This window comes from Eublepharis macularius, chromosome 12, assembly GCF_028583425.1.
Source record: "Eublepharis macularius isolate TG4126 chromosome 12, MPM_Emac_v1.0, whole genome shotgun sequence".
NCBI classification, from domain to species: domain Eukaryota; kingdom Metazoa; phylum Chordata; class Lepidosauria; order Squamata; family Eublepharidae; genus Eublepharis; species Eublepharis macularius.
In genome coordinates, this window is record NC_072801.1 from 56191316 (window position 1) to 56219060 (window position 27745).

General features: G+C 42.6%; 1 protein-coding gene across 1 annotated transcript in view; it reads left to right on the top strand.

Annotated features, from left to right (window-relative positions):
• LOC129339477 (vomeronasal type-2 receptor 26-like) overlaps positions 1 to 8214 on the top strand; it is a gene marked incomplete at its 3' end in the record, with an annotated part of 29367 nt that extends 21153 nt beyond the window's left edge. The window contains exons 6-7 of the mRNA XM_054994058.1: positions 3529 to 4391; positions 8182 to 8214. Coding sequence (XP_054850033.1) covers positions 3529 to 4391; positions 8182 to 8214 — 896 coding nt within the window. The remainder of the gene's footprint in view (positions 1 to 3528; positions 4392 to 8181) is intronic.
• Between the last annotated feature and the right edge of the window lie 19531 nt (positions 8215 to 27745).

Consider the following 27745-nt stretch of genomic DNA (forward strand, 5'->3'; position numbering starts at 1 on the left):
CAGATTTGGGCCACAAGGGATCCTGCTTTGGCCTGCAGGGCCCAAATCAGCCCACTGCAAAGCACAGGCATACTCTCAGGGCAGCAAGATGACATCAGTGACATCACGGCAGCAGCCCCTGGAGCGTACCTTGAAGGCTCATTCACTGACTTTCCCCCTTCGGGGTGATAGGTGAGAGTGGGGGATCCCCCACCAAGGGGAAACGGATCCCTAATTGTGTCTGAGGTTGTGGAAATCAAATGGGTCATATTGCTTCTGTCTTTGAGGGACTTACATGCACATTATATTTAACTCCAGATTTCTTGATTGTCAAGGAATGCATGTGGTGGGGGGTGGGGGGAAGGGTGGGAGAAGGGCCCCTGAGGGTGAGGGTGGCATTTGGCATGCAAAATGCCACCCCTGGCAAGACAAGCCTCTCCCAGCTGTCAGTGGTAGAGATGAGAGCAGAGCACCCACTTGGGGAGGCCATGAAATGGCCCCCCCAAGTGGGAGCAGGCTGAGCCTTGGTGGGGGGATGGGAGGAAGGGTGGGAGAAGGGCCCCAGAGGGTTGGGGGGGATTTTGTTGCAGTGGTTCCCCCCCATTAAGTCATGTTATGGAGGGAGAGTTGTATTAGGCTGGTAGTTATTATGATCATCTTCTGTTTCCATGCCCTGTTGTGCCCGCTCACTATGTGACCTGTTGTAATGTTCAAAACTTTACTGTTTGTCCATTTCAAAAAAAAAATTGTGTTTAAGATTCTCTGATGTGTAGTTAATTGTGTTGTGTTGTGCTATGAGGGACAATAAGTGTAATATGTTGTGATTTGTTGACTACTTGTAATTTGAAAATGAGAAAATAAAGGTTTTTTAAACTTAATGATTGTGTGTCTGTGTTCCCTTCTTTGATGGGAGGTTGGTTCCCAGCATAGGGAACAATGGGGCAGGCTGGCCAGCCTTCTCTGCGGGTGGTGGGGGGGTCAGGGGGGTGGTTGTCTGTGTGCCAGGGCAGGTGCTCTTTCCCAGGGACGATTTGGCACTGCCACCATTGTGGCACCCCTTGTCTGTGCAGAACTGCCCTGGGAAAGAGAGTTTAGGGGTTCCCAAAAGGGGAGGGCAGGCCAGCCTGTTCCTGGGGTTATGGTGGGTGTGGGGCAGGTGGGGGTTGATTTGGGTCTGTGAGGGGCTACTGGGGGGATTTGGGTCTGTGTGTGGCAGCTGGGGGGGAATTGGGTTTGTGTGGGGCTGTGAAGGGTGGACTTTAGGGGCTGAGAGCACCTACTTGGGGAGGCCATGAAATGGCCCCCCCAAGTGGGAGCAGGCTGAGCCTTGGTGGGGGGTGGGAGGAGGGGTGGGAGAAGGGCCCCAGAGGGTTGGGGGGCATTTTGCATGCAAAATGCCACCCCTGGCAACACAAGCCTCCCCCAGCTGTCAGTGGTAGAGATTAGAGCACCTACTTGGGGGAGGCCATGAAATGGCCCCCCCAAGTGGGAGCAGGCTGAGCCTTGGTGGGGGGTGGGAGGAGGGGTGGGAGAAGGGCCCCTGAGGGCTGGGGGGCATTTTGCATGCAAAATGCCACCCCTGGCAAAGGAAGGAAATAATGAAGAAAGATCAGCAGCAGCATGCTAACAATATGCTGCTCCTTTGCTTTCTTATGGGGAGGATGGGGGGACCTGCTTTGGGGGGCCATAATATGGCCCCCCAAAGTCCAATCTGTCTGAAACTTGGGTAGTTGTTAGAGAAGGGTTAGAGGAAGGTCCCCACCAATTTTGGGCTTATTTGGTGGGAAAATGCCTCCTCCAGGCGTCCTGAAAGACGGAGGCATTTTCCCAGCAAAAAAACCCGAAAGAATCCCGAAAGAATGCCGAAATAATGCCGAATCCCGAATCCCGAAAGAGATTCTTGTTTCGGCTTTCGGCTAATGCCGGTAGAGAATCTTGTTTCGGGTAATCCCGAAACAAGAAAGCCGAAAGTTTTTTCCTTGCACACCCCTATTCACGAACTGCGGTTCGTCAGACCCCATTTCTGATAAACCACCACGAACTTTAGGCTGGTTCGTGACTGCAGACAGCCTGGTGCCAATCAATCAGATGGACTTCCTGCAGACCTTCTACTGAGCCAGAAGTGACCTTCTTCTGGCCTGGAAGTGACCTCCTGCTGACCTGGAAGTGATGATTTTCTGACCCTGGATGTGACGTTTTCACAAACCAAATGAACTGGTTCACAAACCAGGGGCAGGTTCGTGAAACTTTGTGGTCCGTGGTTCCTGAAATTTAACGAACCATGAACCACATGGTTCGTTTTTTTTCTGGTTCATGTCCATCTCTAGTCATGAGTTCTCTCTCTCTCCCTCTCCCCCCCGCCCCGTTTTGGAAGGATATGCTGTGTAGATAGCAAGGCTGCCAAGCCTCTACTTCTCTGATGCATGCTAAAAATAGCAGGATGGTGAGGCAAGCTAGTGAGGAAGATAACACCATGGCTCAAACCTTTGGCCTATGCCTCACTATCTTACCTGTCTTTGTTCATTGGATTTCCTGTCCCTAGCTCTTTTGATCTGGTCTCCATGTCCCTGGCCTTGACATCAGTGAGGGCACAACTTTGGTTCTTCCTCTTCCTCTCAAATGAATCAGATGTCATGTGACTTCCTGCCATGTGCTTGCAGTTCAGTGGGCCCCATACTCTTGGGTGCAGTGACTGGAAAAGTTGAAGACACTGCATTAGATTGTCAAATAAAGAATAAAATAACATGATGTAGGCCAATCAAGTTATCAGAGTCAATTCTCTGCTGACTTCTTTCCAGGCACAAATCAAATTGCCAGTTTTTACATTTAAATCCCTGAATCCCTAAATCCCAGGGTACTTGAAGAACAACTTCCTCCTAGAATGTCCAGTTTGCCAGCTAAGTAAAGCAAGCTGACTCAAAAGCCCACCTGTCCATGGCCCTGCCTTCAGAGGTGAGTTGTGTGGTGGCAACCAGAGAAAGCAAATCTTCAATAGTAGCACTTCACTTTTGCCTGCCATGACATTCCTGGCATCTTGTGGGGAAACCTGGGGGCAGAGAAATGGGGCAGGGTCCAGAATATGCCATGTACTTCTCCACAAATGTTGGGTAGCTCTAGAAATTGCAGGAAACATTATGGTAAAAGCATAGAGGTTTTGGCAATACCTAGCACTACCCTATATCACTTCAATGTTTTCCTAGAAGTGATATAAAGGTGCAAATGTTCTCCTCTCACTGCTCTAAGTGGTGGAAGGCAACAGGAGTTGGAGCACAGATATTCCTCACAAACCTACATTCTTACTTGTATTAATTCTTACCCATGGATCCATATAATATGGACGAGCTATTGTTGTTAATGTATTTTATAACATTGTGATATGGAATGTATTTATCCTTTCTTAACAGACATTCCTATAGATCACTATTAAAAGGAAAAGAACAAGAGATTTTTTAAAAAAATGCATAGCCTTTAGTGAAACAAAACCAGCTTCCTCAGTGTTTGAAAGCAACACCTGAATCATCTCTGAAAGTGCCTCTCTTCTTTCCCCAGACATGGATTCCTGTTCTCCTTGCCACCAAGATCAGTATCCAAACAGGGAGCAAAATCAGTGCATTCCCAAGGCAGTCATCTTTTTGTCTCATACAGAACCTTTGGGGATCGGCTTAATGGTTGTTGCTTATTTCTTGTCTTTGATCACAGTTTGGGTGCTGGGGACCTTTGTCAAGAACCACAACACTCCCATCGTCAAAGCAAATAACCGGAACCTCAGCTATACCCTCCTCATCTCCCTCCTGCTCTGCTTCCTTTGTACTTTTCTCTTCCTTGGCTGTCCTAAGAAAATGATGTGTCTCCTCAGACAAATTGCTTTCGGCATTGTCTTCTCAGTGGCTGTGTCTTGCGTGCTGGCAAAAACCATCATTGTGGTTCTTGCGTTCATGGCTACCAAACCAGGAAGCAGGATAAGGAAATGGGTCAGTAAAAGACTGGCCAACTCCATTGTTCTTGTGTGTTCCCTTATTCAGGCAGGCATGTGTTGTGCGTGGCTGGCAACCTCTCCTCCATTCCCAGATGCCGATATGGACTCAGAGAGGGATGAAATTATCCTGCAATGTAATGAGGGCTCTGTGGCTATGTTTTACTGTGTCTTGGGCTACATGGGCTTCCTGGCCCTGGTCAGCTTCACTATGGCTTTCCTCGCTAGGAAGTTACCTGACAGCTTCAATGAAGCCAAATTTATCACTTTCAGCATGTTGGTGTTCTGCAGTGTTTGGTTATCCTTTGTTCCAACCTACCTGAGCACCAAGGGAAAATACATGGTAGCTGTAGAAATTTTTTCAATCCTAGCTTCTGGTGCAGGACTGCTGGGTTGCATCTTCTTCCCTAAATGTCACATTATTATTCTGAGGCCTGAAATTAACAAAAGAGATCTGATGATAAAAAGATAGGAAAAGTTTCAATTTGAAAAGTGTTTCTTAATGTGCTTAAATTCTCATTTCTACAAGAATGCTCTAATTAATGGAAGCATTGAATTAAGAACAGAGTTAAATAAAGGTAATCCACTTCTATATTGTAGCTAAAATTGTGTAAGGAAAGTCAGGATGGTCTTTCTTGGCTAAAGTGAAAGAGGCTCTCTCTCTGTTCTCTGCTTGGCTAGGGATTTGGCTTTGTTCGCATCCACAACTTGTCACCCATTTTTTCAAACACTTAAAAAAGCCAACACTGCCTGTTGGTAATGCTAGCCCTGTGATGTGTAGATTGCTACTGTCAAGGAATTCTACTCTGCCTGTCTCCACTGGCATCCTACCTTAGATAGACAGACTAAGCTCTATCTGTCTTAGATAGATCTATCTATTCTCTTTCCCATCCTAAGTGGAGTTCCTAAATTAAAAGGACTCTTATTCCCTTAATAAAGTAAAGCAGGCTCCCTGTAAGTTTATCATCTCAGCAGCACACAGTCATATGCTTAGCTGTGCTGACTAGGCTACTCTATTAACATTTTATTTTGTTTTATCTTTTATGGAGTGTGTTCGTATGGTCTCATTCAGGTTGTTTCAAATTTTATCTAAAAATTTAATAAACTTTAGCTTAACAAACATATTGTATTTTGATGTCTTCATTCTTGGTATGGTGTAGCAATTGTTTCATTCATTTATTTATAATTACTTACAGCTATGATTGTTTTGTATGCCTTTTAATAATTTATAATATATATATTTATCTATGATATCTATATAGATCCTTCTGGATAGATAAGAATTAGATTTCATTGATTAAAGGGAAATTTTAGGAGCTATTTCAATAACAATGACTTGGATCCATGATCCAGCTGTGTCACATACAAGATGACCGTAGTGAGAATTCCTCAGCTCTCTGCCTTAGATGAGGAAAGATGCATATCTAATGGTTGATGTGAGAGGAGCAGCAACAAAGTAGAATGGGTAAAACACAGGGAGTGTCTGGGACTTTTCAATTTAGAAAACGGACAACTAAAGGAGGGCATGGTAGAGGTTTATAAATTATTTATGCACTGCATAGACAAGGGGGATAGAGAGGACTTTTTCTCCCTCTCCCATAATACTAGACATCCAATGAAATTGATGGGCATTAGATTCAGAAAAGACAAAACTAATACTCTTTTATGTGGTGAGTGATTAAGGTATTATGAGGTGAGCGATTAAGGCACTGCCTGCTCCAAGCCTGATCCCAGCTGGGTGAGGGGGGTGGGCATTGCCACCTGTTCCCTGCTGGGTGAAGGGAGGAGCAAGCACTACCTCCTGCTCCTTGCCTGATCCCGACAGGTGAAGGTGGGTGATGGGTTTTACTAAGTGCTCTGTTCCTGATCCTAACTGGGTGAAGGGGGTGCAGGCATTGCCACCTTCTCTGCTCCTGATTCTTACAGGTTAAAGGGGGGGGGTAGAGATTGCTGCCTGCTTGGCGCCTGATACCAACAGGGTGCAGATGGAGTGGGCATTGCTGCCTGCTCAGTGCCTTATTCAAGTAGGTTGAAGGAGGTGGGCATTGCCACCTGCTCCATTTCTTGTCCCTTCTGGGTGAAGGGAAGAAGGGAATTGCCTTCTGATCTGTTCCTGATCCCACCAAGGTGAGGGCACAAGGTGGGCATTGCCACCTGCTCCCCTCCTGATCCCAGCTGGGTGAAGAGGGGTGGGCATAGCCACCTCCTCTGCTTCTGATCCCAGCTGGGTGAAGGCAGGTGGGCATTTCCACCTCCTTCGCTCCTAATAACCACTGTGTTAAGGCAGGGGTGGGCAGTGTAACCTGCTCAGCTCCTATTGCCAGTTGCAATAAGGAGGGGGGGGTGTATTGCCACCTGCTCAGCTCCTAATACCAGCTGAGTTAAGGTGGGGGTGTACATGGCCACTTGCTCTACTCCTAATACCAGCTGGGTTACAACAGGGGTGGACATTGCCACCTGCTCTGCTCTTAATAACACCTGGGTTAAGGTGGGGGTGGGCTTTTCCCCTCCTCCACTTTTAACAGCTGTTAAGGTGGGGGTGGACATTGCCACCTGCTTCTCTCCTAATGCCAGTTGTGATAAGTTAGGGGCAGGCATTGCCACCTGCTTTGCTCCTACTACCAGCTGGGTTAATGTGGGGATGGGCATTGCCAAATGCTCCTCCCCTATTACTGGCTGTGTTAAGGCTGGAGATGAGCATTGCCACCTGCTCTGCTCCTAATACTGGCTGGGTTAAGGCAGAGAGTGGGCATAGCTACCTAGTCTGCTCCTGATCCCAACTGGGTGAGTGGAGGGCATTGCTACTTGCTTCACTCCTAATATTAGCTGGCTTAAGGTTAGGGCCGACGTTGCCACCTGCTCCGCTCCTAATAACAACTGGGTTAAGGCAGAGAGTGGGTATTGCCACCTTCTCTGCTCCTGATCCCAGCTGCCTGAAAGGGGACGGGTGTTGCCTCCTGCTCTGCTCCTAATATTAGCTGGATAAATGCAGGGGATGGGCATTGTCACCTGTTCCACTCCAAATATTAGCTGAGTTAATGTGGGGATGGGCATTGCCACCTGCTCCATTTCTAATACCGGGCGTCTGAAGTAGGAGTGGTCATTGCCACCTGCTCTGCTCCTAAAATCAGCTGGGTTGAGGTGGAGTGGGCATTGCCACCTTCTCCGCACCTAATACTGGCTGGGTTAAGGCATGGGGAGGGCATTGCTACCTGCTCCACACAAAGCCCTAGCTGGCTCTGATTTTTAGCCAGAGCCCAGTGGCCCAGCAGCTATACTCTAACTGTTGGGTTGAATTGCAGCCAGCAGCCCAAACAAGGAAGATCCCAGAGAGCCCTAGACAGTCATTAAATGATGCCTTCTTTCTCTTTTTTTCTTTAATCATTTAAAAAGCAAGAGGGATCATTTTTAAGTCCCAGTCAGGCTTTTCTACAGGGCATGCTTTGGGGTGCCAAAATTCCGGAACTTGAAAATCGTGCCCAAAAATAATTCTAAAAACAACTTCCCCCAGAAAAAAATCCAGCATATCAAAACAACATAGCCTGTAGAACAACCAGTTAAATTTAACTGACTTCCAGGTAGGCATGGGCACGAATGGGAAAAAACCCGAACAAGCTGTTCGTTGTTCATTGCCATCCATGAACAATGAACAACAAACAGTAACAAACATGACTCTGTTCACAAACATGTTTATTGTTCATTGTTCATGACCCCTTAAAGATCCCTTTAAACTATCAGCTGGCAGGGGAAATTCCCCTTGCCATCTGCCAGCTGATATGTATTGTCAAAGGCTTTCACGGCCGGAGAACGATGGTTGTTGTGGGTTTTCCAGGCTGTATTGCCGTGGTCTTGGCATTGTAGTTCCTGACGTTTCGCCAGCAGCTGTGGCTGGCATCTTCAGAGGTGTAGCACCAAAAGACAGAGATCTCTCAGTGTCACAGTGTGGAAAAGATGTAGGTCATTTGTATCTACTCAGGAGGGGTGGGTTTGAGCTGAGTCATCCTGTAAGAGTTTCCCAGGGTGTGGAATGCTAATGGCGGGAGGCTTCACTGTGTCCTGAGGAGGTTCTTTTGCATATGGATTGGTACTTGATGTGCTAATCTTCTCTGCAGGGCTATTGTCGGGGATGGAATGTTTTGTTAGCCTGGTGTTTTTCAGAACTGGAAACCATGCTCTGTTCATTCTTAAGGTTTCTTCTTTCCTGTTGAAACTACTTTGTCAGACTGCACAGGGAAGCCATTGAAATTCACAAGCATAAGCAAAACTTCAACAGGAAAGAAGAAACCTTAAGAATGAACAGAGCATGGTTTCCAGTTCTGAAAAACACCAGGCTAACAAAACATTCTATCCCCGACAATAGCCCTGCAGAGAAGATTAGCACATCAAGCACCAATCCATATGCAAAAGAACCTCCTCAGGATACAGTGAAGCCTCCCGCCATTAGCATTCCACACCCTGGGAAACTCTTACAGGATGACTCAGCTCAACCCCACCCCTCCTGAGTAGATACAAATGACCTACATCTTTTCCACACTGTGACACTGAGAGATCTCTGTCTTTTGGTGCTACACCTCTGAAGATGCCAGCCACAGCTGCTGGCGAAACATCAGGAACTACAATGCCAAGACCACGGCAATACAACCCGGAAAACCCACAACATCCATTGCCAGCTGATAGTTTAAAGGGCCCTTTCCTGCCACGTGCAAGGGGCAGAGCCCTTTAAACACCCCATAAACTGACCTTCCCAATGTCCAATACCCAAAAAAATTCCAAGGGACATAGTCCTTACTGTCCTCCAAAGACCCCCCAAGTTTCAGAGAGATTGCACCCTGGGAAAAACATGATCCATGGGTCCTTCCCTTTGTTATCATTTTCTCTTCACAGTGGCAAAAATGGGACTCCCTGCTGGAAGCTACTTTGAGGGGTTACAAACTGACCTTCCCAATGTCCAATACCCACCAAATTTGCACGGGACATAGTCCTCATTGTCCTCCGAAGACCTCCCAAGATTCAGAGAGATTGCACCCCAGGAAAGGCATGATGCATGGGTCTTCTTTCCCCTTTGTTGTCATTTTCTCTTCACAGTGGCAAAAAGGGGACTCTCTGCTGGAAGTACTTTGAAGGGTTAAAGCCAGAAGGAAAACCAGAAGGAGTTCAGACAAATTTCAGTCCCTGCCATTGCCAGGGGAATTGATTGAAAGGCCCCAGACTGTCTGGCTTGACAAATGGCTGACAAAGGCAATGAACAAGGCTTGCAAAGCCCACTTGTTCATTTAGAATGAAGCCTCATGAACGGCTTGTTCACGAACAGACAAATGGGCTGTTCGTGGTTTTTTCCATTTGTAATGCTGTTCGTGCCCATTTCTACTTCCAGATAACCATATGCTAAAGTTACACAATGAACTCTGATTATGGATGCAGGCAAGTCAAAATATACCTGGGAGCCAGTGTGGTGCAGTGGATAGAGGGATAGACTAGGATCTGGGAGACCCAAGTTCAAATCCCCACTCTGCTATGGAAGCTTGCTGAGTAGTTTGGGGTCAGTCACACACATTCTAGTTTATAGAGTTGTTGTGAGAGTAAAATGGAATAGAGAAAAACAATGTGATCCTCTTTGGGTCCCCACCGGGAAGAAAGACAGTGTACACATAAAGTAAATGAAATAAAATAAAATATGTCTTATGTCTGTATGTCTTATTTGTCAGACTATGGCATTCCAGACACGAGAGTCTGTCTTAGTCCCTTCTGCAAGAAGACAAGGTCTTTTGATTTCAAAAGGTTTTATTTTGAAAGACAGCATTCAGACCCAGACGTCCATATTCCAGGATTAGAGATCCTGGCTGAACAAAGCATTGTTAGGAATGAGACACAGAACGAAAGTTGTTACATTTCACACTCTCAGAGCCCAGCCTCCCCCCAGAGTTCACATAGCAGGAGAGTTCTCTGTGGGAACACCAGCCCAAGGTCGAATCGGCTCGAAGAATAGATAAGACAGTATCCTCTCCCATGGAATCGGCTCCTCGCAGGTGGTGGGGCCTAGAGGGAAAAGAAGACTAAACAACTACAGAATTAAACATGGTGTTACTCAGGTTGCTTCCTTTCAGGCACTATACAAACAGACCCTGACATTATTTGTCCCCTGACAATATGCATTCCTATGTAATTTGTATTGTTAAATACAATTTATTAAAGAGAGATACAATTTTATCAATGAGGACATTGAATGAAATAACAGAGAATTGACAGTTAGACCCAGTAAACCCAACAGTATCTAAGGAAAGTTAATATATGGGAATCATTCTTACATTTTATGCAATATCTCACTGCAAGAATGAACAAATATACATGTTCCTACTTTATTTTCAAAATTGCTCTTTAGTTCTTTTGTGGTTCTGCTCCAATAAAGATGGATAATACTCAAGTCCCTTCCTTTTACAAAATGGTCCCAAATGACACCCACCTGTACCTGGGAATCCTTCAATTACTCCTATATTTCAAGTGGACATGGGTTGGATTCTTTGAGGCCATTGGGGAGCATTTAGAATGGTTCATAAAGATGATGCTTCCACTCTTTTCCCAGCACGGAATCTGTTTTGCTTTCACGCATTCCTATACCAATCTAAGTTATGATACTGACACAGTCTTTGGAATGTGGTGGATCGGCATTTATGATAAAGTTATGAAAAGCAATGCCAATGTATTCATCTTCAAAGGAGATAACCCTGCCATGATAGTTTTGAGATGGTTGGTAACTGTTTCTAACATAAAAGAAACAAGGGCCATTTTCACACTACTAACCTGCTTCCATAACGTTGCGAAACGTCGTGCAAAAAATGTGGAAGATAGCATCTTCTTGCAAGAGTTTTGTACGACATCGCGCAAAAATCTCACAAGAAGATGCTATATTCCGCTTTTTTTGCACGACGTTTCGCAACGTTACGGAAGCAGGTTAGTAGTGTGAAAACGGCCAAGACAAAAACACAGAGGTAAAGTCTGGATTTTCACAGCCCCAATAGAGTTAAAATCATTTGCTAATGAAAAAAGTTGGGGCATCCAGGTGTTCCATGGGGCAATATCAGTTGCAATTCATTCTAATGAACTTTGGGGATTCAAACAATTTCTGAAGAGCCAGAACCCTTCTGGAAATGAGGGAGATGGCTTTTTCAAAGACTTCTGGTCATCTGCATTTGACTCTGCTGTCCAAATTCTCTTCTGGCCCATATGAATATGAAGAACTGCACTGGAGAAGAGAGACTGGAGAACCTTCCTGAGCATATCTTTGATATGAAGATGTCCGGCCACAGCTACAGCATCTACAATGCTCTCCATGCTGTGGCTCATGCTCGACATACCATGCATTTGTCTAAATCAAAAATTAGAACGATTACAGAGGACAGAACGCAGTTTCAGAATCAGCGTCCATGGCAGGTAATTTGCTCAGCTTTCTAATGATTTTTTTTATTGCTGGGGTTTTCAAATGTTAACCAATTTTATTGTGGCTCATGTTTTTATTATGATTTATTTTGTCAAATTGTAGAATATTCCACCAAGTGTTTTTATCAGGGAAAATTGTGAGCTAAAAATAATTTTAAAAGATATGTTAATATACAATACTTGAATGGCACTTTTAAGAAAATCATCAGACTATATAACACAGAACTCAAAGCAATATGCAATGTATAATGATACAGAAAGATGTCATAGGGACTGTCATTTAAAGAGACCAAAGATAACATGTATGTAAAATGATTTTTGGAACCATTTTCCATACATAAAATCCCATGTTTATGTGTGTTTATGTGATAACCTCCAGGGAATGCATCACCAGATTACATATGTTAACCTACGTTGCATTCCCTGGGTAAGAATAATCTGTCTAATGGACAATGATCAGGAGGCTTTGGCACACAGAATGACCCCAGTTCAGCCCCCGGCATCTCCAGTTAAAAGGACCAGGTAGTAGATGATGCAAGAGACTTCTACTTGAGACCTTGGAGAACTGCTGCCAGTCTGAACAAACAATATTGACTTTGATGGGCCAGTGGTCTTTTTAATATCTGGCAGCTTTGTGTGTGTTTCATCTTCTACTAGTTACAAACTCAAATACATTTCAGGTGAGTAGCCATGTTAGTCTGTAGTAGAAGAGCAAGGGTTGGGTCCTGTAGCACCTTAAAGACCAACTAGGTTTCTAGGGCAAGAGTTTCTTGGAGTCAGAGCTCTGACAAATCTTGCTCAAATACAAATATGAAAAGCAAACAAAATATGAAAAATTCCATGTAACAGCTTATTCTCAGCACTATATTTTAAATATTGTGAGAAAAGCATCAAACAAGTCTATTCAATGAAGCTGATGCCTGTGAAATCATCCATCTAAATTATGACTGCTGATAACAATATGGCCCTCCCGGCCAACAGACCAGGCTGCTTGGGCTGGGGGCCGCATTTGCTGCCATGGAAGAAAAAAGGCAGCCGTCTCTTCCCGGGCATCCGGGGATTGCCGGGGGGGGCGGAGCCTGAATGCATTCGCTGGCTCCGCTCTCCCGGCCATTTTAGTTGCTGCCTCGTGCTCGGCCCACCCACCTCTCCCTTTATGCAGTGCAGGATTAGCTGGTCGCTGTTTATCAGGGCCAGGTAGGAATTTTTTCTTCTCCCTTAATTGGCTTTAAAGGGGAGTTGTTTTTCACCTACATTGCACTGCAGGGTTGTTTGGTAACTAGGTGCGGTGTTGTTGTTAATAGTTTGGCCACTGGTAGGATAGGATCAGAATGTGCGGGCCGGTGACCCCCTTGGCGCATTCTCTTTAGGGGAATTGAGGTCTGTCAGGAGCGGCTGGTGAGGCTGTACGGCTGCCAGCCATGAGGACAGACTGCCTGGTGGGGACCCTGGGGATGGCCTTGTCCAGGCTCCATGGCTGTGGGGGATGAAGCTTTAAAGGGGAACCACTTGCCTGGCTGCCGGGTCCCAGATATCCGGTGGATGGAACACCCCTGGGGCAGTGGGGGCTCGCCCAGACAGGTCAAGGCGGAGGTCCAAGGGGACCCCAGGGCTTGATCTGTACCACAGTTAGATCCCTTGCCACAATGACAGGTTGTGTTATACATTATTTAATAAAGTGGCCCTAATTTATACCCAAAGCCTGGTCTCTGCCTTTTATTTCAACGGGGGGGGGCAAAGACTACTCATACATACAATCTTCACTCTCTGAAGCCATTGTGAGTTTGCATTCAGCAGACTCTTTCAAGAGGGTAGCAGACACTCAAAAGATTTAAAATGAACTGAAAAGTAAAAGGGATTTACTTATTTGTTGCATTTATAGTCTGCTTTTCGCACTGAGACTCAAAGCAGATCACTCAGTGTAAACTGGTAACAGTCCATATAAACAGACACTTAATAAGCACAGTGTAGGTTGATGTAATCAATATAAAGTGGCATCAAATAAGCAGTATACTCGGACTAGGATTAGCAAAACATGAGTGAGCACAGGCATGATATAGAGTGTAGGCATAATGGAGACAAACTGTATCACATCATTAGAAAACACTGAAGCACCAACAAAGTAATTCATGCAGAAAACTGATAGTATGTCATAAACACAGTGATATAATCCACAGACCCTTTCCCTTTGCAAAATGCCCTCTTGAACTATTCTGTTATAGTATAGCCCTGATACCTTTGTTTTTTTTTTTAAAAAAAATTTTTATTGGGTTAGAATCCGTTATTTTTACATTTACATTCAGTTTTTCCCAAATTTTTCATTTCTAACCCCCTCCCTTTCCCCCCCCTTTTGTTGACTTCCAACAGCTTTCCCACCCTTTGTCCCTTTTCCCTTACTTCTATTAATTTCCTCTATCTAAAACAGATATACATTCTCCATTATATTAAGCAGTACATCCTTAACTACTTTTCTTGTTATATACCCAAACTGTAAGTCTTTGTTTCCATCTTGGATAAACCATTTTTAAATATTTCTATATATCATAAACCTATATATCATAAACCATAAAAATCTTACATTCAAATCAAACAATTTGACTTATTCTCTATATATTACTCATTCTATCTTTTTATGGTAATTCTATATAGCTCATCACATAGTCAATCAATTTGACTCTTCTGTATATTCAGTTTGGTGCATTATATAGATCTTATCAAAGAAAGAAAATACTGTTGGTTACTCAATCCTTATATTTAAACATTGTCATTAATTATTTTCTATCAATGTTCTATCTATTAACCTATATATATCTATATATATATCAATCTGTTAATCTAACTGCTTATAAATTCACATTTATCTCTTCCTCCCCCGGTAAAGTCACCCCCCTCTACATTTTATTATACTTCAGTAGTTCTCAAACTGCCACAGTTTTCCTCCCACCTCCCATTTCTTCTCCAAATGTTGTTTCAGCTTCTCCCAGTCTGTGTTAAACTGCCCTGAGTCCAGATTTCTCAGTTTTCTTGTCATCTTGTCCATTTCGGCCATGTACAGCAATTTGTAGATCCAATCTTCAATAGTTGGCACTTCTCGTACTTTCCATTTTTGCGCATACAAAAGTCTAGCTGCTGCTGTCATATAAAATATTAACGTCCTATGATGGGCTGGAATTCCCTCCATTCCCAAGTTTAGTAGCAGGAGTTCTGGGTTCTTATTTATTTGAAACTGTAAAATTTCACTCATTTCTCTTATTATTTCCCCCCAGTACTGCCTGGCTACCTCACATGACCACCACATATGATAGAGGGAGCCCTCATGCTTCTTACATTTCCAGCATTTATTAGAAGTGTTCAAATTCCCTAGCGCAATCTTCTTTGGTGTCATGTACCAACGATAGATCATTTTGTAAATGTTCTCTTTAATATTAGTACATGTCGTTGTCTTCATTGTAGTTTTCCACAAGTATTCCCATGCCTCCATTGTTATTTCTTTATTAAAATTTATAGCCCATTTCACCATCTGTGTTTTAACTGTCTCGTCCTCGGTATACCATTTCAACAGTACTTGGTATACCTTGGATATTCTTTTCTTGTCTTCTTTAAGAAGGGTCTGCTCTAGTTCCGAGTTCTCTGTTCGTATGCCCCCCTTTACAGAGTCCGAATTATATAAGTCTCTAATCTGTCTATACTGGAACCAGTCATAATTAGGTGATAGTTCCTCTTGCGTCTTTATTCTAAGTTTAAATGCTTCAGTTTTAGTTATTTCTTTGTACGTTAAACATTGTTGTTCATTATCAACAGCTCTCGGATCTATCACCTCATATGGAACCACCCACAAGGGGGTTCCTTCTTGTAGGAAAATTCTATACTTCTTCCAGATTGTATATAGACTTCTCCGTACAAAATGGTGCAGGAACATCGAGTTGACCTTTACTTTGTCATGCCATAGGTATGCGTGCCATCCAAAAATTTTTTTATATCCCTCTAGGGCTAATAGTTTCTTGTTCTTTAGTGTCATCCACTCTTTCAACCAAACTAGGCAGATTGCATCATGATAAAGTCTCAGATTGGGCAGTTGCATTCCGCCTCTTTCCTTTGCATCTTGTAAAACTTTTACTTTCACTCGAGGCTTCTTGCCTGCCCAAACAAAATCTGATATTTTCCTCTGCCATTTTTCAAATTGTTTAGAGTCTCTGATGATTGGTATTGTCTGTAGCAAAAACATTACTCTTGGTAACACATTCATCTTAACTGCTGCAATCCTGCCCAACCATGACAAATTCAGTCTATTCCATTTGATCAAGTCTCTCTCTATCTGAGTCCATAGTTTTTCATAGTTGTTTTTGAATAAGTCTATATTCTTTGCAGTCAGTTCAACTCCCAAATATTTCACTTTGCTTGTTACTTCACAATCCGTTGTTTCCGTTAACAATTGTTGTTTCTGCTTAGTCATATTTTTACATAATATCTTTGACTTCTTTTTGTTAATATAAAAACCTGCCAAGTCTCCAAACACCTTGATCTTATCTATCACTTTTGGCATGTTCTCCAATGGGTCCTCTACAATTAACATTATGTCATCCGCGAATGCTCTGACCTTGTATGAATAGTCCTTTATTTTTATTCCACGAATTTCCTCATCTTGACGTATTTGTATCATCAGAATCTCCAATACTAAAATGAACAACAATGGAGATAACGGGCAACCTTGTCTTGTTCCTTTACTAATCGTCAATTTCTTGGTCAATTCATCATTCACTACAATTGCTGCAGTCTGGTCTCTGTAAATTTCCTTAATTGCTCTGATGAATCTTTCTCCCAATTGTAGCTTTTCCATAGTGGCAAACATAAAGTCCCAGTTTAAATTGTCAAACGCTTTTTCAGCGTCTACAAAGAAGAAACCAACCTCTTTGTCACAACGCTTATCATAATATTCAATAGCATTGATCACTGTCCTTAAATTGTCTCTTATTTGTCTGTCTGGCAAAAAGCCTTCTTGTTCCTCCTCTATGACTTCCGAGAGCCACCCCTTCAGTCTCTCCGCCAATATCTTCGCAAAAATTTTATAGTCATTGTTGAGTAGTGATATAGGTCTATAATTTTTCACGTTAGTCAGGTCTTGGCCCTCTTTTGGGATCAATGATATATTCGCTTCACTCCAAGTATCTGGAATCCTTTGATCCCTGAAAACTCCATTCATCACCTCTTTTAGGAATGGTGCCAGTTCATTGGCCATTGTCTTATAAAATTTAGCCGTAAGTCCATCTGGCCCTGGCGCCTTTCCTAGATTTGCGGATTGTATTGCCTTGCTTATTTCCTCGTCAGTTACTTCACTGTTCAACTTATTTCTCCAAGCTTCCGAGATTTCTGGAAGTTTGGTTTTCTCCAGATATGATGCTATTGATTCTTTGTTTACTTCTTTTTTATTATACAGCTTAGCGTAGAATTTATAAAAGGCTCTACTAATGGTAGTTTGCTCCAAATACGTTTTGTTATCTTCACAGATTTTATTTATTATTTTCTTTTCCCTTTTCTTCTTCAATTGCCATGCCAGGTATTTCCCAGGTTTGTTAGCACCCTCAAACGCTTTTTGATTCAGTCTTTTAAGATTCCACTCCAATTCTTTATTGCTCATTGCTGTTAGCTGTTCTTGAAGTATTTTGATTTCCTGGTATACCTTCTTTTTCCCTGGTCTCTTTTTTAGCTGTATTTCTTTGGCTTTTATTTTCTCCTCAATCTCTTGTCTTTTCTCCTCTTTCTTCTTTCTTGCTCTACCATTTAAGTCCATTAGTATGCCCCTTACAACCGCCTTGTACGCATCCCAAACTTTGTTGGTTGGTACTTCTTTATTCACGTTGTATTGTATAAAAAACTTTGTCTCTCTTCTCAGTATTTCCATATTCTCTCTTTCCTGTAACAAGTCCTCATTTATTCTCCATGCTTTCCTTTTTCTCCTTTTTCCAAATTTCCACATAATTGGGTTGTGATCTGAGCCTACCATCGGCATTATTTCTACCTCCTTAGTCCATAACGCTAAGTCTTTTGAGGCCCAGATCATATCAATTCTTGATAATGTAGAATGCCTTGCAGAATAGAAAGTAAACTGTCTACTTTTAGGATATTCTCTCCTCCGTACATCTTCGAGAGTCTCTTGTTGAATCAACTCAAACAAAAGCTTTGGTAATAGTCCTCTTTTCTTTTGTGCCGTTGTAGTCTTTTTGTCTAGCTCCAAGTCTGTCACTCCATTGAAGTCTCCAGCAAGAATTATCTGGTCATATACAAGATCGTCTAAATGCTTCCTTAAATCCTCAAAGAAGCTTTCTTTTGCACCGTTAGGTGCATAAAGTCCGACTACCAACACTCTCTTTAAATTCCAAATGCATTCCACTGCTACAAATCTAGCTTCCACATCTCTCATAACAAATTTTGGCTGTAGCTCCTCTTTTATATACAACACCACTCCTCTTTTTTTCTTGTTGGAGGCCGCTACAAATTCTTTGCCCAGTTTTCCAGATTTTAAATATTTTACATCCTGTTTTCTAATATGGGTCTCTTGCAAACAAACAATATCACATTTTTGTTTTAGTAGCCAATGAAAAATATTTTTCCTCTTATTCGGTGAGTTTAGTCCATTTACATTCCAAGATAATACTTTACACTCCATACTCATAGTTTTGTTGGTAAGTCTTTTTCATTGTCCTTAATAAATCGCTCCATCTCTCGCTCAGATCTGATGCGTTTTTTTGCCCCTCCAAACTCAAAGGACACTCCTTCCGGTAGCTCCCATCTGTACCTGATTTTCATGTCCTTCAAAATCTGAATTAGCACTTTGTATTTTTTCCGGTCCAATAACACTGATCTGGGCAGTTCCTTCATTATAATAATCGTCTTGCCATCAATCTCCAATGGATCTTGAAACTGTTTTGTCACAATCCTCTCTTTCATGTTTCGTGTTGTAAACTGCACAATCACATCCCTTGGTAATTTCCTCTGGGTTGCAATTCTCGAATTCACACGGTATGCCACATCTAGGATAGCCACAACTTCCTCCTCCTCCTTCCCCAGGTATTCAGCCAACACCTCAGTCATCTGTTCTTGCGCTGACTTCCCTTCCACTTCTGGCAGGCCACGAAAACGTAGCTGCTTCTCCATGTGTTTAGTTTCTGCAACTGACATTCTCCCCTTCACCAATCTCATCTCTGTTTGTTGCGTGTCTATTAAATTCTCCATCGCGTCTTCTACTGTTTTAACTCTCTGCTGCGTTCCTTGTAATTCACTACGAATCGTTTCCATACCTTTTTTCACTTCTGACAGCTCCGACTTTACTGTCTGTGTAACCTCTTTAACCTCTTTAATCAGCTCCAATTTCGTGTCCTTAAGCTCTTTAATCATATCTAAAAGTTTTTTGTCCAGATTTTTATCCAGATTTTCTATTGCCGATTGCCACTCTTTTTTCGACATCGTGGGGCTTGCTTTAGCTCGCTCCCATGAATCCGCTCTCTTCCTTAACTCCGTGGCGTAAAATTAAACGTTTTTCTTTTTCAAATGTCCCAATCTTCTTGCCAAAATTAAATTTTAAAGTGTCCAAAATGTCGGGCGCCTTTTCTCTATGGTTTCTCTATGATGTTGTAATCCAAAATGGCCTACTTCCTCTTCCGCTGAAGCCGCGACCCTTCCCCTTTCAAAAATGGCGATTCCCTACTTCCTGTCCTCCGGCAAGGGCCGCTTCTCTCCAGCCACTCTATTGTTATTACGCACTTCCTGTCTCCCGTCTTCCTACAGCAGGTCTCGCGATGGTGTCTTTTTCTCACAGCTCCAAAGCCACAGGCATTCAAAACAGTAGTCCGATTTCTTTAATAACTTCTTTAAACTTAGTCTCTTTTCAAATACAACTCCTGCCGAGTCTTCACCTCCTTTTCACTAGTCTGTTGCAGTTTAAAAATCTACTTTTTTTTCCTCTCTGTTTTTGTCAATCTGTCCCGTATCAAAAGATAACGATCTTTACCTTCTCTTCACTTTTCTCGGGTTGTAATCGCTGTTTCGATTTTAAGTTCTCCTCTCAGCTTCTTCCCCCAATCGAAGCTTGGGTATGTAGGTCTTATGCCAGCCGAATTGGCCCCAAAACTGCCGCAGAGATTGTAGCCGACCCGTCGCAAGGTGGGACCTCAAGGATCGGGGGGAGACTCGTTGTGTAGAGCCCCCCCTCATCCGAGATCTAGCTCACCCTAGGGTCTTGAGCGTTCTTTGCCTGCTCCCCGCCTGAGAGCAGTCGGCCGCGGGCTATTTTCACCCCTCCGGCCGGTTAAAACGGCAGTCCGGTCAGCTCCGCAAATGGAGCTGCGTTAGACCTCCATGGATCCCAAACCGGAAGTCAGCCCTGATACCTTTGTAATAGTCTCCTGAACAACTTTGTTTTTCATAGTTTGCAAAAAGACAAGAGTGTGGAAACCCTCCTGTCCTCCTCAGACAGGCCATTCCAGAAAGAGAAAGAAAGTGCAACAACCACCAGAAGAGAGAAAACACATGTATGAGTGTTTGTTGATCTTACCCATTTGCAAGTTGGCACCTGCAGAAGTCCTTGAATAGATTATTGGAGCTGTCATGGTGGAACACAGGAGGAAAGTAGAGAGGAAAGGAACTCCTGCAGATAAGATGGTTCCTAAACGCTGCAGGGCTTTGTATGTGAATAACAGTACCTTGAACTGAGCCAGGTAGCTGATGGAGTAACTGCAGAACAGGTGTCATGTGCCTGCCTTTTCTAGCACCCGATAATAATTAAACTGTGGCATTCTGGACCAATTGGAGTCTCTGAGTGGACTTCAAGGGCAGACCCATGTAGAGTGCATTACAATAGTCTAGTCTTGGTGTTACCATGGAATGGATTCAGGGGGCTAAATTTGCCGAGTCAAGAAGATAGGGGGAACCATCTTCCTGGCTCAATGCAGTTGGAAGAAAACATTTGTTGAATCTACATTTTGCTTTTTTTGAAGTAATGGTGGATCCACTGTAATACTAAACTCTTGAGTCAGGGTGAACTGAACTCCACTGAAGGTGGAGTAGCCTATAATTTAAAGTCTGGCTGTAAAATGACTGTGATATGCAACAAACAGCAGTGTTTATAATATAGCTGAAAAGTTGGGTCTCTGTTATCCAACTGCATTTTTTTTAAAAAAAAACCTCCTCAATGTAGTTCTACCACTTTCTTATAAGTGTCTCATTCAACAACAGTGCTGGGGACAAGATTTCCTTTGACCAAAATGGAGAGTTTCTAGTGGGATTTGAGCTTGAAAACTGGATCGTATTTCCAAATCAATCTTTTGTTAAAATAAAAGTTGGACAGATGGCTCCCCAGACTCCTCCAGGCCAAGCACTCTTCATAAATAAGAAAGTCATTATTCTGCACAGCTGGTTTAACCAGGTAGGCTTGATATGTTAAGAAAAGTTCTCATTTTAAAGGAAGAGGTATTTCTCATGTGATGTGATCATGAATAATATTTACTGTGCCGTCCAAAGGAGAGTTAAAACCCTCTCAGTCCAATGATATCAATAGAAGAATGTAACCATGGGTTTCAACCACATGGTCTGAAGTTCAATGATATTAAACTACCTTGCAGTTAGATTTCTAAGTTACACTGCAAATGTAAGAACACTTTCTAGGGACTAAGTTGTATGGAACTGATTGGTGTAAGATTGATAGTAGACCTCTCAAAGCTACCTTGAGTTAGTGATATCTACATAGTTTTGGGTTAAGGACATACTGCACATAAACACTGGCTCCCTCATTTAACCCAGCACATAGGACTTGTGCCTAAGCCTTAAAGTCACGGTCAACTTTGGTTCACATTGTTATCAAACACATAAACTACTGAATAACATGGATCATCATTCTTAGGACACCAGCCATTGCATAACATGTTTTCTCCTGAACCATAATAATCTCATGCCTATTATTTATGAGACTCTTCTTTTTCACTGATGGGTTAGGCACAGCCCATTTCCATTTGTAATTATAACTGTCATGCTGGATTCTGGAAGAAACGGAAGGAGAAAGAGCCATTCTGCTGCTATAATTGCATCCGTTGTCCAGAAGGGAAGATATCAAACAAAGATGGTGAGGCCTTTAGCATACATATTTTGCACATGAATATGGAATAAAAGTGCAGACAAGTGTTGGGCCACAATATTATTGGATTCACAGGACTTGCAATATGCAGAATAATAAACTATAGAACCTTAAATGTGGAAGGTGGTCATAATTAAGTGGGATGCAGAGTAGTCAGGTCTTCTCTGTGTAAGCATCCCTGGACATGCAGATGAGTTCCTCTTGGCCTGTTGCACTTCTGCACAGTCTTCAGGACTCCTTGCCTAACAAATGTTTGAGAGGAGCATGCCAGATCCTTTCTCAAAGCCAAGAGGCCTGTAAAGTAAAGGTCCGTGAGGGTTCCAAAGATTGGCAATGTTTAAACTGGTCTCTCTGGTTGTCTCTTTAATATCAGTTCTACCTGCAACACATCAGGTGATGATATTTAGCTTAATACCCTGACAAGCTTCTATTTCCTATTTCCATGTGATAAACTTCAATTTAAGAAGCTGAACATTTTTCTCCTGGACAGTGGGCAATCTGACTCTGCTACATTATCTCAGAGAACCTGGCATTTCTGGGGCTGAAGGCTGGAGCTGAGGCTACGGCACCTTTTATAGCCTCCTCAAGTCATCTTACAACAGGCCCATTTGGAAAATGACATATATGCTGACACTTCTCTCTATCAGCAATCCCGCAAAGCCAACTCACATCCAGCTCTTTACAGAAAGCACCCGAAGTGGCATTGTCAAAAAGACTGCCTATAATCCAGAACAGAATGCATATAATATTCTCCATAAACATAAAGATTTGACATCTCCAATGGTAGCTTTCATCAGCATCAGAACTATTTTTTTCTTTCAGACTCAGGGCCAAGCTACAAGTGATGAATGACACTTGAACAGCTGAACCAAACCAGTTATCAGGTTTCCCCTTTGCCCTCCAACGTGCCTTTTGCTTGTGGGCAAATATGAAAATTCTGGTTCAAAGTTCATACTGCTCTGAAAAAGTGAGCTTTGCCTCATAAAAGCTTATACTCTGGACATCGTTGTTGGTGCTGCTGGACTCAGCAATTGTTCTGCTACTACAAACACTACTACCCATCTGAAACTGCTCTTATGGTTTCCACATACTCAGAACAGCACTGAAGCCATATTTTTTCTAAGCATATTAACATCATTTGATAGAAGGATTGCTGTGCTGTTTCCACATGGGGATTTCCTCCCAGCTGGCACACAACATACTCTTCATTTGGGAACTTCTACACAACACTATGCTTTTTTTGAGCACAGCTTGAGGGTGTCTTGTGACTTTGACCCAACTTAAAGGGGAAATGCCAGTCCAACTCTGGGCACAGTCTCTGCCCACAGCCAATCCATGAGGTGGATGGAATTCAGCACTGCCTTCAAAATGGTGGTGTTCAGCTCTGGCATTTCCCATCCCTTTATCAGGGCTTTTAAAAAAGGAAACACCCTAGCTACAGTGGTACTGTAAGGCTGAGCTTAGCATTTGAAGAGAAGGGTGTAATGATTCCAAGTAAATGTGTGCATGTATCTTTACATGCTTGGTTTGAGCTAGGTGAAGAGTGGGGGTGAGAGAGGGATGAGTGAGTGATATGATTGGTTGATGACTGAGAGTGTGGGCGGAGTGAATGCAGTTTGAGACTGAGAGTGAAGAGAGAAGTTTTTCAGTCAGAAGAAAGCAGGCTAGCTGTGTGCTGCCTGAGTATACTGAAGTATTTATGACAGAAATATAACCTGTGTGGAACCTGAACTGAGCATGTTTGTGAAAGGACACTCAGTCAGGGAAAGAGAGGCCAGCTGTGTGCTGCCTGAGCAGGTTTAATATTTCTGTGAATGAGAGTCAGGGAAAGAGAGGCTAGCTATGTGCTGCCTATATTTGAAGTATTTGTGAGAGAACTATTGAGTCTAGTGAAGGAGGCTAACTGTGTGTGAAGCCTTAGAAGAGATCTGTGTGAATGAGTTTATAGGAAGTAACTTTAAGAACTAAGAACTACTTTTATGAAACCAATACGCTTCTTGAAATATAAGCATTTATTTTGTTTTGTTATATCCCAGTGTAGCTGTCATTGCTATATCCCATTCCTATCCTCAGGGCCAATTAGAACCACAAAGGAGCCTGACGCTTAAACACGTTACCAAAGGGGAAATTTGAATAAAATATTTTGGAATAATATATTCCTGGTGGCAGCAAACTACCCAGAGGGTGTAAGGGGAAGATTAAAAGAAAAATCTACCCCAAAGAAAGTACAGGTCATAACAAAGGGGTTTGCCAGGATATGGACAGGGGACAGATTTGGCAAGATTATAGTCAGGTCTGAGCAGACGCTCAGTCTGAAGAGCAGGAGGAAGAGGGGTGCCAGCAGAGAGAGGCCTGCTTAATGTTTAGGTGGGTAGCCTAGTTGGTCTGTAGTAGAACAGCAGAATTTGAATCCAACAAGATTTCCCACGTGTTAGCTTTCACGACTCAGAGCTCAAATCCTGCTGGCCTGTTAAAGTGGTGTAAACTATAGTGGAAGATACAGGTGAAATTTATCCAAACAATAGAGATTGAAAAAGAAAACCCTGTTTACATTTCCCTAAATAAAACTTTCCTCATATACTAACCTTATTATGATGCGGAGGCACACACACCCCTCAAACAAATGTCTGCCACTGGAATTGGCAACAAAGGTATTGCCTATTGAAGCCAAGAAGACACATGCTACATTGTTCTAGAAATGGTGGGAATTTGTATGGGCTGCTGGTTTTAGTAGAAGCAGTTCCTTCTTCCTTGAAACATAATGGACTGTCCTGAATCTCTGATAATTGCCCTCTGCAGAATGTCATGCTGAACAATATCGAACAGATTGGTTGTGGGTATAGCATTTTATTTGAACTCCTTGATCACTTGACAACTTCTACTGAAGGCTAGTGCTGAGTCTGACTACCATTATGCATTTTTATATGACTAGTAACACCACCTTTCTTTTTCAGATATGGCTGATTGTTCTAAATGTGCAGATGATCGTTACCCAAACCTGGGTCAGAACTATTGCATTCCCAAAGTGGTAACCTTCCTGTCCTATGAAGAAGCTTTGGGGATTGGTTTAACCCTTTTGGATCTTTTGTTATCTTTCATTATAGCTCTGGTGCTAGTAATATTTATAACGCACCATAACTCTCCCATCGTCAAGGCCAACAACCAAAACCTCTCCTACACGCTTCTCATATCCATTCTGCTGTGCTTTGCTGTTCATCGGCCGACCTGGGAAAGTGACCTGTCTTTTACAACAAACTGTTTTTGGCATTGTCTTCTCAATGGCTATTTCTTCTGTGTTGGCAAAAACCATCACTGTAGTCGTGGCTTTCATGGCCACCAAACCTGGATCAAGATTGAAGAAGTGTGTAGGGAAAAAACTGGCCAATTCAATCATTCTTTCTTGTTCCCTTATGCAAGCAAGTATTTGTGCTATATGGTTGACAATGTCTACCCCTTTCCCAGAAACTGACATGTATTCAATGACTCAAGAAATTATACTGGGATGTAATGAGGGGTCACCCACCATGTTTTGCTGTGTTTTGGGCTATATGGGCTTCCTGGCCATTGCCAACTTCACTGAGGCTTTCCTTCCCAGGAAGTTACCTGACAGGTTCAACGAAGCCAAGTTTATCACTTTTAGCCTTTTAGTATTTTGCACTGTTTGGTTATCCTTTGTTCCAATCTACCTGAGCACCAAGGGAAAGTACATGGTGGCTGTGGAGATCTTCTGTATCTTGTCCTCCAGTGCTGGGCTTTGGGGTTGTATTTTTGCCCCCAAATGTTACATTCTTATGCTGAGGCCTGAGCTGAACAAAAGGGAACACTTAATAAAAACACACTGAAGAAGTTACATATCCATCTTAATTAGGGCTGACACCAGCACTTCTTCCTTTCAAAACTTCCAGTTGAAACATTTATTTATGAGGGGATTGGGTTGTATCAATATCCTTCAGTGTGCTCATTCTAATTCAGAGGTAACTTATGCAGAACAAGTATAACTAGTCGTAATCACTTTTAAAACTGGCAGTTCATGGGTGGGTTGCTGCTGAGAAAGAAAAACAAAATCATTGTGATTGACATGAAGATCATGGTCTCACACATGTGTGGAAGCCTACAAAGTTATTTTCAACACATTTGTGAACACTCAGGCAGCCCAACCTAAGACCTGAGTGGTGGTGTGCACCCATAGTAGCATGACGCTGGTGTGGCACTGGTCACTAAAATATCTTGTCCAGGAGTATCTAACACTGGCTGTAGGATTGTGTGATCTTAGAGCAAGTTTCTCAATTATATATATCATCACTGCAGAAACTCTTCCAACCTTCCAGCTTTGAATCTCTCTCTCTCTCTCTCTCTCTCCTCTCTCTCTCTCTCTCTCTGGCAAGCAGTTTCTTCACTGTTAGAGCATAATTGAAATTCTAAGCAGTTCCACTCTTTTAGCTGCATTGACTTCAATGACCTTCCCAATGATAACCTTGCCACAGCCCGCCCTCTGTGATACACCATCTCAATTTGATGGGGAACATACTCAAAACTGAGATTTTCCCTCTTTGTTTTGATATAAGAAATTCATCAGAAATAAATAAGAACACTGTGAGAAACAGTTATACAGTAAATAAAAGGAATAGTTTTTGGTCTGAATTGTGCATAGTATACTGTTTTATTTCATCATTTTCTTATTTTCTAATTCAGTTTTATTGTGTATTATATGCATTATATTATTTTATCACAGTGTTTTCTAAATTTTTATTTTATTATTGTAATCTGCTTTGAGTGTGAGTAAGGAAAATATAAGCACAAGAGATTTCTTGTATTAGCTCTGGGATGAGGATGTGAACTAGAATATTATGCATATAAAAGATCATATGCTAATGATACTTTTATTAAGACTTGCTTACTTATTTTTTTGTTTTGAACTCATGCACACAGAAATATCAGCACCTATGGATCTTCCGGGGAAACCACAAGTGTAAAAGTTGCGTGAAGAATAGCACAACTGTGAACACTTTCCTGAGCGTCATCTCCAAAAGGCATCATCATTATTCATATGTAGGATGATGCTAAAGTCTTTGGGGAAGAGTTCTACTAAAGTCCTAAGAAAACTGAAGGCTAGGGTTCAGACCTTCCGCAAGGCTTGCTACAGATGTTTACAGTTAGCAACACACATTCCAGAATTCCCAAGCTGAAAATATACACGAACATTGCTGTTTTGGGTCATTATCATGATTTTCCAGAATGGTTATAAAAATCTGAAACTCTTAGGCATTATGGAACACACACACACACTTTCTGAAATATCCATGTACTGTTTCGTGTTTGGGTGTTTACTATCAGCAGGAAGCAGCATCTTGTTTTTATTTGTTTCTCCAAAGGCAGCTGGTGGTGCCAGCCTGGTGCAGGGCCTAGCAGAGCTGTGGTTGGGTCTCACTCCTTCTCCTTCCCCCATTCCATGTAGGAAGGCTGGAGGCACCCTCTTCAGGGGCCTGTAGAATTGGACTCCTCAGGAGTTCTTTAGTGGACTGGCAGCACTAACTCCCCCAACAATTTTAGTGTCCTTTGTCAGAAAAACAGCCCCTCTAACCCCCCCCCCACAAGTAAAAATCCCCCGTAGGGAATAATAGCAGAGGTGTGGTTCTCATCCCCTTCCTTCCTCACTTTGTGAAAGGAAATAAATCAGAACCAGAGGAAAGAGGGCGAACACAACATTTTCAGCAGAAAGGCAATTTTTTTGCCAGTCACTGCAAAAGTCCCAATGAAATGCGTGACAGATTTCTTTTTTTAATGTCAGTGGCCAGATGGCACTCTCCTGCTAGACCACTGCTTGACTACCATTTTCCCCTCCCAATGGAAAAAGTAGAGAGAAGCGCCAAGAGGCACCTACTCTAGGGGTCTGTAAAGTAGAACATTGATCAATCTGCTTGAAATTTAGAAGAACTGCAGATTTTGGGAGTACAATGTTATGTGCAAGTTTAGTGCCATTTTCTTTATAAACAACTGTCCCACACCCTGAAATAGACTCTCCAGTGAAAATAATGGTTCCCAAACTCCAGAACCCAAAAAATCCATACCAATTTGAATCTTGAACTCGTAATGTCCTACCTGGAAATCAGCAATCACGGTATCTCATCCTCCGCCTGTCCCCACCCAGTCCTGGATCTGAAATTATAATGATTTTTTTCTCCGAGCTCACATACTTACTGTCACTACATGTTCATGTAGAGAAGCACCGCAATCAC